Consider the following 16,335-nt stretch of genomic DNA (forward strand, 5'->3'; position numbering starts at 1 on the left):
GTTCTGATTTGCATTCGTGTTTTCTTTACATACATATGTGTGTGTGTGTATAAAATATAAATTCCTATTTCTCTCTGCTGGTGTATCTTTTATTTCCCCCTTTCTTTACTGTGCCACATGCAGCAGGGTCAAACGCCTATGGCACACATGCCAGAAAGACAACTGAGGCAGATTTTGATTGCCATACAGTACAGATTTACATATCTGTCAGAAATGAGGCAGCTGCCAAATCACAACTCCTACACTCTGAAACTGCATGCAAGACCCACTATTGTGCTCTAGTCAAAATTTCTGAGAGGCTCATGGTATCACCAAGCTGGAACTCAGCAGGAGAATCAAGACACAGCAAGACAGTGCTTGTCAGTAAGCAAGTGCTGGTGAGAGCAGAAGCATTTCTTTCTCCCTTCCCTCCTGGGTCTCCAAACTCGGCTAGAGATAGGCAGTGTACCAACGCATGCATGCTCTGATATGGGAAAGGAAACAGCTCACTAGATCATTCCTGACAGACTGCTGACCTCTAGTGCAGAGGACTAGAGGACATGCCTTCTGGAAAAAATAAGCATGGCACTGATTTTTCTAAATAAGACAGATTTTATTTTGCTTTCTGTGCTGAACTGAAACACTAAAACAAGGCCCAAATTACCCTCTCCTACAGAGCACACTGAACAAAACACTCCTCTGACTGGAAAATACTGCCGTAGATTTCAGAGCTCTGCGTACAGAGGAATACACACACACACACACACACACACACACACACACACACACACAGCGTAACACGCGTACCAGATCTGTTAAGTGATGTCAGCAATAGTTGGCCAATCCAACATTTGACTTCTGCATATACTAGCATAGAACAACAAATGTGTCTATATCACAGTCTCTAAAATAAACCTAAATGTCGAGAGTGCTATCATTCAGTTCATCACAAGGAACACTGTTCTAGCCTGCCAGCAATGCCATTCTCCTCTGCCACCAGCAAGCACAGTTTTACCAGGAGTTAACCAGCAACACCACGGTAATTTTAAAGCTTCCGTTTTTAACACATTTATCTCTGGTTCCCAGAAAAGGCAGTCATGAATTAGGTATCACATGTTCAATACCAGTAATTCCAGCCATCGGGTTCACCTGTCAAGCCATGATAGTAAAATGACAGTTTTCAAGATCTGTTCCTCAAGTTAAGCCTCTGAAATTTTATTCAGAAAAATACTCCTTTAGCTCTCATATAACCGAAGAAATAAATATGACAAAGATGCTTTTGAAGCCAAGTCTCATTCAAGAAAGCCAGCTGGTATTCCTCTCCTTACTGGTAAGTACTGGCTGACTACATTCATTACTACAGTACTCTACCGCATTTTGCTGGAGTTACACAGTTTCGCCATATTACTTTGATATTTCTCTGCTGAAGGGAGCAAGCTGTACCAGGGCAGTTGTATGAGGAGGTAAGCAGGCAGCGGGTCGAGTTCGCAGATGTTACTACCACCTCCTACTTCCTGTATGTCAGCACGCTTTATTCTCAAGACTGCAAGTGCAGAACACTGCCACCTGTAACCACCTCACAGCATCTGACAGAAACATGCTCAGGAATGCTCTTGCTCACAGGATATACTGCTAAAATGGTCAGGGCTCCCACAGAAACAGCCAGCTGCCGGAAGTGAGCCTCAACAAGAGAGAAACGCTAATGAAGGAAAAACGGACTCTGTGTAACCATGTATGTAAACCGAACGAGTCAAAATGAATGCTGTGCATTTGATGGCCAGAATAAATAATTGGGGGTTGGGGGAGAAGTGCACGTTGTTGGTTTATTGGGATGGTAGCATTCAAACAATGCAGTTCTCCTTCTTCATATAGGAGAAGCAAGGCAACTATCATTAATACCCACATATTCTAAAGTTTAACATGCATATTATTACTCACACACATAAGGTAACACTACAACAAAGCTTTTAGTAGGATTCTGAGAATAATATATACATCTCTCTCATAGCTTAATTCACACTACCAACACACCAAAACAAAACTGAAAGAAGTGCTGTCCAGAGACATAAATATCAGATTTTAAAAAAAATCATTATATTCCAAAATCATCAGTATTCATTAACAAAAAAAAACAGCTGACAAGCTTTTCTGGAGTGCCCAGTATCAACTCATCCTAAAAATGGGCCTTAGCTTTGATCTGGCATAGACTCTCTCCTGTTCATTTCTTTTCATGAGTCCTTTCATGCAGTGTATGCCAAATGACGCGATCACCAGTAGTTATGTACAGTCAGACTACAGAAGAAATGGTGTGATTTCAGAACTGAAGTGATTTGTGTCAGAAAAAAAATATCTGAGTTTGCATAAATGCTTCAGTTCACAATAGCATTTAATGTTCTAATCCATAACAGTATCATGTATCACATTAAATACTGCATGCATCTTCTGCAGCACACATCACTGATGTATTTCTATCGCGAAAAGGCCAAGCGTAGCAAGGTATTTTTGAGGCATGAGGTCCTAGCGTCAAGACAAGCCTTGCATTTTAGAAGTTTTCCACTCCCTCCTCCGCTGTGAAACAAACATCTTCCCCACTTTTGGAAAGCAGGAGCAAAATAATGGAGGCGGTTTTGATGCAACATACAGCTGTCAGATGCCCTGTGAATGGTTTCTAAGGAAAATATAACCCAACTACAACGTCAAAAAGTGACACTATCCAAACGTCCCTCTTTATTGGTAAAGGAAAAAGAAGCCCCGAGGATGCTTTTGAACTTTACAAACATAGCAGGCAGGTCAAAATAAGAGGAAAAGTATCAAAAATATATGACAATGTTCTGAAAGGAGACTTTTACTAACAACATCTACTCCAGAACCTCAGTATGGACAGATTATTCATTCTCTAGATCCAACACTGTGTGAGCAACATAAAGTTATCTTCGTTCGTCTCTGCCATGATGACCACTTCCGAGACAGCAGTTTTTCTGAGTGCATAACCACCCCTGCAGTGGCAAGAACTGGAGAGGCCCGAAGAGTGAGTTTCCCCTCTCGTGACACTGCAGAGCTTTTGCTGCTACAGCACAGTGGTTCTCAATGTTTCAGTCACAGCCGTAAGCGTCTGGAACAGCCATGCAGACAACTGCCTATGGTGTTTGCTGAGCGCACTGAGGACATTAGGAACCACAACAGGAAGAGATTCTCAACAGGATTCTCCTCTCAAGTTGCAAGGAGACTCGTTCCCTGCCAGGTAAAAATGTTTTTAACATTCTTTTTAAAATAAACAACAAAACAAGAAACACTCAACTTTGTGGAGTTTTGTTTGGGTTTGTTTTGGTATTTTTTGAACTAAAAGCCAGAAAATTAAGGCATACAGAGAACAGAAACTGCTGAAAAAACCAAGCAAAGAATTAGAGTTTATTAAAAAAACCCAAAACCCAACAAAACAAACAAAACCAAACACCTGCATGACAAGCTGATGTGCTTATTATCATCACAGCAAGTAAATAGAAAGTTAAATGTCAAGCGTTACTACAGATATAGGTCAGCACATTCTATTGTCAATGCCATCCAGCAGGTACCCGTGGCAGGAGGTGAAGTCACCTAATCACAACTTCAGTTGCTTAAAAGAAGACAAACTGGTTCACACTTTTGCCGCTTTCCCACTGAATAAAACTGCTGCTCAGCAGAATACATTAAAAAACAAAAAGAGCAAAAAGAAAGAAAGAAAAGCAGCGGCCACTCACCATCGTGATGAGCACTCTGTACTTATCCAGCATCGCCTGGTTGTCGTGGCACCCTGCCAGCAACTGCCAGACCTCTGCCCTCAGCGCCTCTGGAACCCCGCTCTTCACCAGAGTGGATAACCCGTTGGGCCTCACAACAAGGTTGTTGTGCCTGAGGAACAGACAATCATCGGCATATTATAATTCAGCTACAAGAGGAGAAATCAAGGTAAAAAAAACAGAAAAAGTTTTTCAACTTTCCCCATGTTGTTCTGAAAAGTGGAGTCAGAAACTTGCAACCTAAACTTCTCTTCCACTGGTTACGCTAAATAGTATTTGTCAGATGGAAAGCAAAAATTCTGCAGGGATTTACAATAGGAACCAGTGGCAAAACGCAGCGTTATCCAAATTCTCTAGGTTTGGAGAAATTAAGGAAAATTAGAACAATAAACAGTTGCAGAAATTGAACTAAACTTGCTAATGAAGAACAATTTGAAGTGAAAGAGAAAACTCTGCCATCTGTGCAGAAAATTCAATTTAAATATTTGTCCAACGTATATGTTTAGCTTAGGTTGAGAAAAGGAAATTAAAAAGAACCTAAGCAGTATAGAGAAATTAACTTTGGAAAACAAATAAAAGCCAGTTTTAAAAGTACTAACATGAAGACTGAAGTTCCAGTTCCCGCTTCATGCCAAGAGCATTCTGCAAGGCCCACAAAGCAGCAAAGCCTGCACATACCTTGGTGGGTAAAGTCCCACCATTCCAAATAAAACTGCCTATTAGTTTGAGCCGGTATTTTACTATCTATGTGTACACACGGCAAGAAACGTAGGAAGACAATTGCACGATGACTGTTTTTATTTTCCAGCACTGCATAATTAATCCTACAAAAGTTGGTATCTAGACCTCTGTACAGGCTGCATTCAGAGGGGTTCAATACTACAGAGGTGTTTCTCAAAAATAAGCCAGTCACTGAGCCCATGCATTTAGCATAAAATCACTGCACGTGCACAACGAGGCAGAGCTTTCAGGCACAGACGTTTAAAAATCCTTTTTGAGACAGTAGAGTTTACTGATCTAGACTAAAATTCTCTTTGATTTATTATGGCAAATTTCACAGCCATGTAGCAGGAGGACTGCAGGAACTGATTCTTTATTCTTTCCAACGCAGGAAGCGCTTGGCCAGGTTCCTGTTCTGACCATTGTTGTGTTTTTCAACTCTGCTGGTAAGGGAACAGTGAGAGGGGCAGTTTAGCCAAGTGCTAGCAAGCTGCAATTAAATTCAGTAACCTGCAATTTGACCCTCGATTTGAGGTGAACACTTGGATTACTCATTCTTTGAAACAGGTCATTAAGATGTGAACAGTTTACCACTGCTGTTTAAATTTAAAAGGTTTTCCAAATACATTTCTTTCTCCTTGTACTCAGAGGATGCTATCCCCATCTTTCCAAATCACTTGAGAATCAACAAAAGATGATGTAATTATAGAGCGTCCTTATCCTTTTAAACAGAATAACTATTTCAAATTTTAGATGCATAATGCAACAAAAGCAATTTCAAGGTTTATTATTTAGTTAGCCAAATTAAAACCCAACTAGTTCCTTTTCTCTTTTTCAATACGTTTTGCAGCAAGTCATGTTAGACTAACGGTCTTGTGATGAGAAAAAGCTAGAAAGAAAAACCAGCACCCACAGAAATCCTGAAAGGACTAGAAACACTAAGTAGTTACAGAACTATGAAATGTACATTCAGGAACAAACAAATAAAATACCTTTGTGAAAATGAAGCATTCATAGCACACTTTAAAACAAGTCAGGTTATTACATGGATTTGGTCATGTGTATTAGAACTGAAACACCAAGGCCTTCTCTGAGGACTCAGCAAGCAGATAAAAGAAAACAAACATGTAAAGAGGTGCATCCTATGTAAACATAACAATACATTTTTCAGCAAGACAAAAACCAACACAAATAGTTTATGGCAACAGCTAACAGAGATGCACGCTCCATGCTGCAATACCAGCCTTCCTGCTAAACAGCCACAGCTGAGAATTAAACACGCTGCAGCACACCAGGTGTTACTGGAGTGGTCGTGTATTCAGATGGTTTCACAGCACAGGTAATACTCCAGCAACATTAGTCCATGCAGTGAAGCGTAACTCTAATAGACAACTTCTCAGTTTCTGACAGTCTGTTTGGAAAACAGCTTGATCACTGATAATCCTCGCTCTGTATTCTGCAATAATGAATAAACAGGCATTTTCCCTCCGTTGTGTAGAGGCCCAGGCACCTTTCATTCCTAGACACTTTCTGACACCTGCCTGGCCAGACTATAACAGAAACAAGCATAAAATAAAAGCTTGTCCTCTTCTAGTCTTATCCTTTAGTATATGGAAAAAAAGGGTCATTCACAGATGCTGATCTTTAACTTGTTACAAAGCACTGTAATTCTCTTGTGCAAAATACAAAGACACAATCTTTAAACATCAAAGCATACAGCAACGCACAGACAGCGCTCCAGCTTGACACACCAGTGTTTCTGATCAAGGACTGCTATTGACCATTACCTTTTAAAAAAGGAGATAACAGCCCAACACACCAGATATAGTTTAGTACGCAGCTAAATTAGCTCAGCTTGCAAGAGCAACTTTAATGCTGAGGATGCAGTAAACAGTAAAATGAAGTAAAAGATATTCCATTACTTTCCAACTATTTATTGTATCTTTTTGGTAAATTATCTCATTTTTATTCCTGTTTATATGTTTGTAGGAGATGCTTGGAGCAATGAAATGACTCAGCAGAAGTGTTAGGTTGCAGTGGCATTGTAATGAAAGGACAAGAAGCAATTAAAGTGTAAGAAATGTTTCATCTACGAGACAAATCAGTACACCGGTTCTCCAAGTGAAATGATGATTTTTATTTATTTACTGTTTTAACAAGTGCACAAATATTCCAGCAGCATATGCTGCAGCTTTCAACACACTAGAAGATTTTATTTCAATCTATTTTTAGTTTGCAAATTGACAAATTGTTAACATTTTTCATCTGTTACTCTTTCCAAGTTTTGTTCTTAAAATGCAACAAAACACTATTCAAGGATTTTAAACACTTGAATTTATCTCAAAAGGTAATATTGCTTGAGACACTCCTAAAGAAAATGTTTGCTACTGCTACTTATCAAGCTGGCTGGGATCTCCCATTTCTCATCCCATTTTTAACTCATTACAACTAATGTGTTTTAACTACTAGATGATTCTCTGAGCTAACTGTGTATGTTAGGTTAGGACTTCAAAGCAGTTTACTTCAACAGTCTTAAATGCTTTGTCTCATTTAATAGCGTAATTGAGTAACTTGAACAAACAGTTGGTTCCATGAATCTTCAGAGAATGAGCTGTGGGCAGCTCTTCACTCCAGCGTGCTTATCCACAGGAGGCCAGGCATGTCAAGGGCAAAAGTTAAAACTAAAAGAATCAACTGACAGTTGAATTTAAAAAAAAATAAAAATTAAAAAGTTATTTTAAAAAAAAAAAAAGGGAGAAAATAATTTTTTATGCATCTCTCAATGCAAATACAATGCAGACTGAAACAAAGCTGCCACACAGGACTTTGAGGACTCAGGATGGCTTTCTTCATTGCCCTTGGGGTGCTACGTGTAACGCTGCAAACAGTTTACAGTCCCTCTCTCTGGGGATGGCCTTCAGAAGAGGTTTCCGAAAGTTCTAAACAGTCCCAGAGTGGCTCTGTTTGCAGACTTTTTAGGTGAGGAAGACATACTTTTCTATAGGGATCAACTGGCTTCCACACTTTCCTCCAGCATTTGTTTAATCATTTGGACGGTCCATAGCCAGCGTACTTATACAGTCATTCCATTAAGTATTTTTGTTACCCAAAAAGAGCTTTCATTAATGCCAGAAACTTGGATGACAAGAGAGTCAAAAACGAGCAGGGGAGAAGGGTTCTGGAGGGAAGGGTTCTGTTGAGCCCCAGGAAATCTTGTGATGTCTTATTTAGGTAACCTTTGCACGAGATCTCCATTAAAGATGAGGTCAGCAGCAAGAGGCTGTGTTTTTCCAAAGCTACGAAGTGGCCAAGTAAAGGGGAGAACTGTCTGAATAAACCCTTAACATGTTTTACAACTCTCTCTTTGGTGTCGGGAAGAGGAAACTTTGCCAATTCCAGATTAAGAGCCTCTGATTATTTTTGTCTCAGGCAGCAGGAACTATTACTTACGAACAGAAAACCAAGCAAGTGGTTCTGGCATTTGCTAATAGTAAAAGGTGTCTCAGAGGCAGCAAATTCACAGACTTTTTCCTCTCTTGACAAAGTACACACTGCTACCGAAGCACTTAATTAAACCACAGAAATAACACTGCTGAGAACGTACTCTAGGCTTACAAATATTCTTCATTTTACTCTCCAACAGAAACAGTTTCAGTGAGGACCACAGCCTTTCTAGAATTCAAGTGCTTATATATAGCACATTAAAAAATAAAAAAAGGAGAGTGTTTCTAAACAAACAAATCTATTAAATGTACGTCAGCTAGCACAAATGGCTTAGACAGGACAGACTGGAGTTGCTCTGTCTCTTCTATCCTAGCACTGAGAGGCACGGAGTTTCACATGAGCTTAGCAGCCAGCCCCAAGGGACACAGGTGGCCAGGATGTTCTGCATTTGAAAACTCACACCTGCAGTGTGAGCATTCACAGGCACATTCTCAAACACTGAATGAAACAAGACTTTTGCAGACACTGTGGGAGAGGTTTGTCAAATAGCTGCGAGTTGAAATAAAAGGATTTACCAATCCCTTTTAAACTAGGTTTAAAGAACAGACTTCAGTGTGTTTTGTATTTCAGTTTTTAAACTGTGTAAGCTGAAGAATTTCGAGCCTCCTGCACAAGAGCATGTAATTTCACAAAACAAAGAACAGGTTAGTAGTTAAAATCCGAATTTAAGAAATGAAGCATTACCATCTTCCCAGTAATTCTCCCCAGGAATACAAAATCTTCTCAGGACAATCCTTTGACACATCACCAGTGCCACTGGAGAGCTCATTATCACTCTCTGCAAAAACAAACAAAAAAAAAGACAAAACAAGAAAACAACCATGCACAGATTTACCGAAGAGCACAGACATTAAAGATGCATACATAAAGGTCTCAGACAAACTCTTCTCACATATCAGTTTTAAAACCACAAAAAGACGTAGAAAATATTAGTGGAACCATAAAGAACGTTTAGCAGAGTTGACAAACAAGTGTATTAATAAAGTCACCATGAAGTTTAAGAGAACAAGACTGGGGAATAATTCACAGCACTGTTACAGGAAAAGGGGCTGGGATCTAGAAAAGCATTATGTGAGAAGACTCAAGGCTGCTAACTATCCATTTCATGGAATTTCACAATGCAGTATTGTCTAAAAGTCACATACACTCTAAGAGAACTCTTTTAAAGCATAGTAGATAACACTACTCCATTACACTGCATCCCTTCTGTGCCATTCTGCTCTCACGTCGTACTCTGACCTCAAGAAGCCTACTCAGAACCATAAAATATTGGGTTTTTTATTCCATCTTCCATCTTCATGGAAGAGCAACAAAAACAACAGTGACTTTGAAGGTCATACTGCATGGAACAGAAAAAATGCTTCAAATGGAAAAGAAACCTAAGTGTTGAGAATAAAACACTTACAGGGGAATGCAACTGATACACAAAACTAGAAGAGAGAACGTGAGCCTGGGATGGCGAGCTCAAATCACCATCCAATCCAAGTAACCCTCCAACTGCCAAGTGTCTTAGGGGTCTATGCAGCTGTGCACAGCAAGCTGAACAGTCTGCCTCTTTAGAGCAGCTCCAAAAACATGGGTTTGCAGTTGTTTGGACTTTTTCCAGCTTTATCTGAATAAAGTATTGCTGAAAATTAAACATGAGTACAGTTTCAACAACACAAATGTTGACAGGGCTCCAATTCTCAGCATCTTTACTATGAAACAAACTAATACAGATCCTGCAACAGCCCAATCATCCTCAGAGGCCTCTGACACTACGGACAGCTTAGATGTGAGAGGGTTATTCGTCCCTATGAACTGAGCTGTCTCAGGAAGCTAAAATGAAACAAAATAGCAGGACTAAACCTGCCTCCAAAATCCCTTAGACACGCTCGTCAGCACAGCTCAGTCACAACTGGTAACTGACCTCGTGTCTTTAAGGTACGGCAAACGTTTCACCTCCACTCGCAGAAGGAGCTCAGGTAGAGGAGGATCTGCAGTACTTGTACAACTATCCTCACATATTCATCCTTGTCAGTGCCACTTCAATTACACATTTCTAATTTATAGTCTCCGCAATTGTCAAACATAACTCATTAATAAAAATATCATCAGCGCTTGAATTTGACAACGAACTGTGAGGCAAAGATGGCATATACTGTCTTTCAGGGACAATTAACAGCAAAAATGTGCCCTGAGAGAAGAGAGAAGCACATCAGAAATCTCCTCGTATTTCAAATTGAGCACTAAATTAGTGAAACCTTTTAGTGTGAAACCTGTTTGTACAGCTGTACAGGCCCCAAAATACAAAACCTTCCTTCCCCTTACAGTTAAAAAGCAAACAAACAAAACCCCACAACAACAAAAACAAAAACTCACTGGCACTCATTATAAATCCACAGGAAACGATTTTAAGGTTTCCCAATCTTTTGCATACATGCACGAGACCTAAGGATGGAAATATGAACATCTAAAACCCCCAAATTTATCATTTGAAATAAAATTCGGTAGCATTATAAAAGGTTTCTCAGTAATCAAAAGGATCTATTAAGTTCCAGTGGAAGAAATGGATTTGAACGTTCATCTTCCACTTTAAAGTCACCAACAATTTTGTAAAGGCGTATCTCCTCCCTTACCACCCAAGCCTGGTAATAAGTGAAAAATGGGAACGTCAACAATTAAATGCATTATATTATTCTAATTCTCTCCTGATTTGCCTAACTGGATCAAAGAGATCAATTATAAATGCAGCCCTTCTACATCCTGTGGAAACAAGGAAAAAGATTTGAGAAAACCTTGTCTAGCCCGAGCACACTGGCCATTCAGAGACACCAGATAAGCGTTAATGATATTGGTGCATGTTCAGAATCTCAAGAAACCTGGCTCAGACCAGAAATTTACCATAAACCTCAAGTTCAGAAAGGTTTCATACATTCAAATTGTGCCAAGGGAAGTTTAGATTGGGTATTAGGAAAAGTTCCTTTACTGAAAGAGCGGTCAAACACTGGAAGGAGCTGCCCAGGGAGGTGGTGGAGTCACCATCCCTGGAGGTGCTCAAGAAGCGAGTGGATGTGGCACTTCAGGACACGGTGTAGTGGGTATGGTAGTGTTGGGTTAACAGTTGGACTTGATGATCTTAGAGGTCTCTTCCAACCTTAATGATTCTGTGATTCAAGGTAAAGCAAGGCAATTGGGCACAAAATTCTGAAAGGAGACATTTTAGCTGCTTTGGAGAGACTGAAGAACTACAGTGCACCTCTACAAGAGCTACTGGTGAAAATATACACCAGCAAATCTTACAGTCGGAAACAAAATCTGATGAAGATGAATAAAACAAATCCCCAACCAGACCAAAATGTTTAAAAATGAGATTACTCTGAATACTTGCATGAACAAAGCACAACCAGCTGTTATCTGGCCCAAACGTGAGCTTGCCAAGGAATACTAACATCAGACAGAACAGAAACAAGCCCCATCTTTTCTCACCACTCTGGTATTCTGCGTAAAATTCTTCAAAGTTCTCAAGGAGATCAGTGTTACACAGCATAGGTATTCCAGCAGGATATAATACAACGCTACAGTGCTGCAGCCCTGAAAATTCTTTCATCTGGAAGGCTTAACAGTATTTGAAATATATTATTCAGTTATATGTCAGAAAATCACAGGCCTTAATTAGAAATGCCATATGCTCCCTTTCAAAAGACACTAACGTCAAACTTCAAAATAGAACAGGGCAAAGGAGAGAGAATAAACAGCTTTAGAAATCTCTACTTTCTTTCCACTCTAAAGACTATTTACATATTCTAACCTGTGTAAGCATTTAGGTATAAATGAGGGGGGGAGAGGGGGGAAGAAGGGGAGGAAAAGAGGCTGTGGGAGGGATATTTAACTGTAGAAGTCCTTCTCTGAGGTATACCTCTATACATTTGTTTTTTCCACAATCTAGAACATCTATAAGCTAGCAGCATCAGCCAGAGCATGAATTTATCCACCCTTATTCTGCAGGGAATTACACAGATCCCTTCCCTTCAATGTACTGTGTACTTCTCCCCTCCTCTGTTGTTTGCCCTGAGCTCTCAGAGCCTGTCAACTGGACAAGAAACTCTGCGCCGCATTAGAACGGGAGGAGGATGGGAGACAGCTCATGGGAGCAAACCTGAGGGGCTGGGTTGTAAATGTGTGCACACACAAAGAGCCTTTAAGAATACTTGCATGGAATCATAGAATTGCTTCGGTTGGAAAAGACCTTCAGCCTGTCAGGCTTTTTGCTTTTCGTTTGTTTGTTTTGAATTGCAATGTGATTCACAAAATTCACAAAAAACCTCACTTTGTGGATGCCTCATGAATCAATTCCCTGAATTCAGAGACTCTGTTTAAAGCAAACCTGCTGAAGGATTGCAATTCCACAGCAAGCATTGTCCTGTATGGCATCAGCATGGAATCAAATACTCTGGGCTGGAAGAGACCTCTGGAAAGAGACCATCTAGTCCAACCTCCTACACCAAGCAGCTCCAGTTCGATAAGGTGACTCATGGACCTGAGTGAGAGGGTAGTCCTGCATAAAGTCTCCTTCAAGAAAAGAGACTGACTTGTTTTCAGCTCTTCGCCTGCTGAGATCTCCAGGTCCTTTTCTGCAAAAGTCGTTTTGTAGCTGGTTACGTGTCCAGCCTGTCTCATCACACAGGGCTGGTTCTATCACAGATACAGGACATTGCACTCGCCTTTGTTGAAGCTGCCTTGGAGGATCCTGTCAGTGCGTTTCCCCAGCCCGTTCAGGTCCCTCCAAGTAGGAGCCCTGCCCTCCAGCATTACTGACTACTCCTCACAATTTGCTGTTGTCCACAAACCTGCCGAGGGTGCACTCGGTCCCATCACGCAGATGATTAAAGATGACATTTAACAGCACTGATCCCAGTACTGACCCTGAAAGATACCACTACTTGCTGGCAGCCGGCTGGACTTTGTGTCACTGATGGATTCTTCCACCCCAGCAGTCCAGCCAACCTCCCAGCCACATTCTTTTTCACTTATCCAGTCCCTATCTCATTGATTTAATGAAAAGGACACTATGAGATGCAGTGTTGGGTTGGAGTCTCTGCTAAAATCAAGGTATACAACACCCACTGCCTCCCCCTTCTCTACTGCATCGGTCACTTTGTCACAGAAGGTAATGAGGTTGGTCATAATGATTTGTCCTTTCCAAATCTATGCTGGCTCTTCCCAATGACCGTGTTTGTCTTTCAAGTGTTCAGAAACACCTTTTGGGAGTATTTGCTCCATAACTGGTCCCATAGACTGAGGTCAGACTGACCTGGATCTTCCTTCTGGCCCAATGACATTTGCTTTTCTTCTTTTGGACATTTGCCATTCTCATGAGATAAATATGGAAGCCTGCACAGATATCACTCAGGCTGGGGGAGGATCTCTGGATAGCAGATTTTGCATACAGTCTGTTCTGATAGTACACCTATAGACAAACAAATGTGTACAAAATGGTCTCACAAAAATCTGTAGGGACATTCAAGAAGAAAGTAAAAAAGAATTAATCTAACTGAAACGAAGATCGGCAGCCTATTGGTTATGTATAATTTTGTGCCTACTCCATTTAAAAACACCCATTACATACATTATTCATTATATGAGCAGAAAATTCTGGATAGGGCACAAACATTTGTATTTTAGTGGCCCAGCACTAGCATTATGTCACAATACTCCATTGACTAAGCTTGATTACAACTTTCCCCTGCTCCTTTAAAAAACAAGACTCCAACTTGCAGAATTGAGACTGTCGGTATGAAAGACCTCTTAGTGCTGCAGCAGCACCCTCAGCAAACCAGTAATGTGGAAAATGCTTCCCAAAGTGGCCCATCTTCCACATAGCAAAAGCACCTCTTTGGAGTTGGTCTGATCCAGAATAACATGAAAGGCTGCTTTTAGCAGAAAACAAATGAAGCTTTCAGAATTACAACAATTGCTTTTGATACGAAACGGCAATAAGGTTACTTTGGAGGGGGGAGCTGTTTGTTTTGTATAATGAAGTATTTGTAACTTCTGAAGTGCCACAGAAGACCAGTGCCTGCAGTAAAATGGCTGTATGCATTTGGAGCCCTGGAAAGGCACAACAGGCTTCAACCATCTCCGCGATAGCAACAGCACGATTAAGACGAGCCTTATGAGACGGCTCCACTAGGTTATCCACGTTCTTACCTCTGAATTTCACTAAAGAGACCACAGATGTTGGTCGTGAAGTCCCCTGCAGACATTTGTCTAACCTAACCCTGCAAACCTCCCTAAGCAGTTCATTCCAAGGACTTCATACTCATACTCTCTGGACTATCTCTCACAGTTCAAACCTAATTCTTTCTACCTGCAATATATGCCCATTACTTTTTTCTCCTAACCAGAGTTGACATACAAAACAATTTCAGTACATCTCACTTCCAAAACAATCTTTGTCTTTATTCTTTCTTCTCCAAATACCTCTGCTTCTTTCCTCAAAGGACACATTCTCCAGTCATTTCTGATTATTTTTCCTCTAGCTAGTCTGTGTTCTCTCTTGATGAGCAGTGTTCAAACAAAACACTGAGGCATCAAGCATGCAAAACAGAATTATGTGCACAGTAACCCTTTACTGTAAGCACATACCCCGCAGGACAAAGAAATCTGCTTGATGGTCTAAATTTTATTGTTTTTACAGTGAAGGGGAGGGGGTTTGGGTTTCGGGTGGGTGCTTTTTGCATTTTTTTGCATTTTTTTTTGCATCTTACTTTAAAAATATTCCTGTAAACAATACTGCCCTCGTCCACAGTGAACACCGATTATACAGCGACAGAGCTCCTTTCCCAATAGATCCAGTTCTCCTTAAAGAAATACACATCGCCTGAAATAAAACAACACCTTAGAAGTCAAACTCATTTGTCAGTTAACAAAGAAGGCAAATAAGGCAGAAAACTCTACTGCTGGTTCAGAGAGTTCAAGCAGAAAAGTAAGTAAGTACACCCTAAAATGAGTAGAAATGCATGAATATAGCAGATAAAACAGAACAGGTGAGATTTAAGCACTGATGTGAAGAAGAAAAAAAGATTTTTAATGAGTTTTAATTGAGAAGTTGTTACAAGTGATATAAAGAGTAGGTGGAACTGAAAAATAATGTAGTTGGAGCAGCCCGAAGGAGAAGGAAATCAGGTCATGAAGAAAGGTGGGAACAGAATTGGAATGCTTCAAAAATGAGAAGTTTGATTTTTATGTAGGAGAAGAACAAAAACGCAGGGGGAGCTGAAGTTGGCAGCATATTATCAGGGCAACAAGATACAGACGTTCAAGATACATGAAATCACTCCATACATTCGAGATAAAAGAGCACTGTAAGAAAGGCCACAAAAAAAGCAAGCTCCCATTTATAAGGTAACAGGAGATTATAGAGCATGAACCAGGAAAGACAAGAGTGAAACAAAGTTTAAGTCATTAAATTCATTCTAGTATTAAAAAACGTAGCTTCTCAGAAAGGTCCAACTTTTCAGTGCGTTACAAAATATTTTGATGAAGACAAAAAGATTTCAAAATGCCCTCCAAATGATATATTTATGAAATTACAAGCCTCGGTATATTTTCTAATTTAGAGGAAATAACAAGAGTCAGAAGCAGAAAAATATGGACTAACGCATATGAACAAAGATGACTTGCCTTGAATTCTGCTTACAAGAACTTTCTAAGTTGCATAATTAGCAAAGAAAAAATTGGCAGCTACTGAAGTACACATAATACCGGAATTCTTCAGTAAAAGTAAGCAAGTGATAGCAAAAAGCAGTACTTTTATTCTTATTCCTTTTTATGAAATACAAGAGTTTTCACTTAAAATCATTCAAGCAAAAGCTAATGCTAACAAATCTCAAACTTCTGATGACTTTGCCATTTGTGAATTTAGTTGCTTCTCTATACAACTGAAAATCTGGATGCCATAACACCCTCCATTTGGTAAACACTGACAGAGGTGGAAGAGCGAAAGGGATCAGATGATGTCTGTCCTTCACTCGCGGTGTACAACAATGGTTTTCATGCATGTTAAAGCCTGAGCAAAATCTCTCGAAGGACCAGCACTTCTACTTGGAAACAATTCTGTTGGCTGTCTGAAATGCCAGCCAAACTGACTTTTTCCTTTTAAATACAAGAAAAAATCCTGCATTTAAAAACATATCTGAGTTCTGCGACATAGAGCTTCTACACAGGCCCTGCATTACTGTCACATTAAACAAGAATCATTAAAAAAAAGTAATAAAAATAAACCTTAACTGGAGAAGCAAGGAGCGGGGCTAGCAGAACTGCCACTTTGGACTGCTGGAGGGCAGACTTTGGCCTGTTTAGGGACTTGGTTGGC

The 16,335-nt window shown here is 40.1% G+C and overlaps 1 protein-coding gene across 1 annotated transcript in view; it reads right to left on the reverse strand.

The window, feature by feature from the left end:
• Positions 1-3,716: 3,716 nt before the first annotated feature.
• LOC104538261 (rab GTPase-activating protein 1-like) overlaps positions 3,717-16,335 on the reverse strand; it is a gene marked incomplete at its 3' end in the record, with an annotated part of 39,763 nt that continues 27,144 nt past the window's right edge. The window contains exons 11-12 of the mRNA XM_010181403.1: positions 8,664-8,757; positions 3,717-3,867 (exon numbers count right to left, since the gene is read on the reverse strand). Coding sequence (XP_010179705.1) covers positions 3,717-3,867; positions 8,664-8,757 — 245 coding nt within the window. The remainder of the gene's footprint in view (positions 3,868-8,663; positions 8,758-16,335) is intronic.

This window comes from Mesitornis unicolor, unplaced genomic scaffold (genome assembly GCF_000695765.1).
Source record: "Mesitornis unicolor isolate BGI_N332 unplaced genomic scaffold, ASM69576v1 scaffold13573, whole genome shotgun sequence".
NCBI classification, from domain to species: domain Eukaryota; kingdom Metazoa; phylum Chordata; class Aves; order Mesitornithiformes; family Mesitornithidae; genus Mesitornis; species Mesitornis unicolor.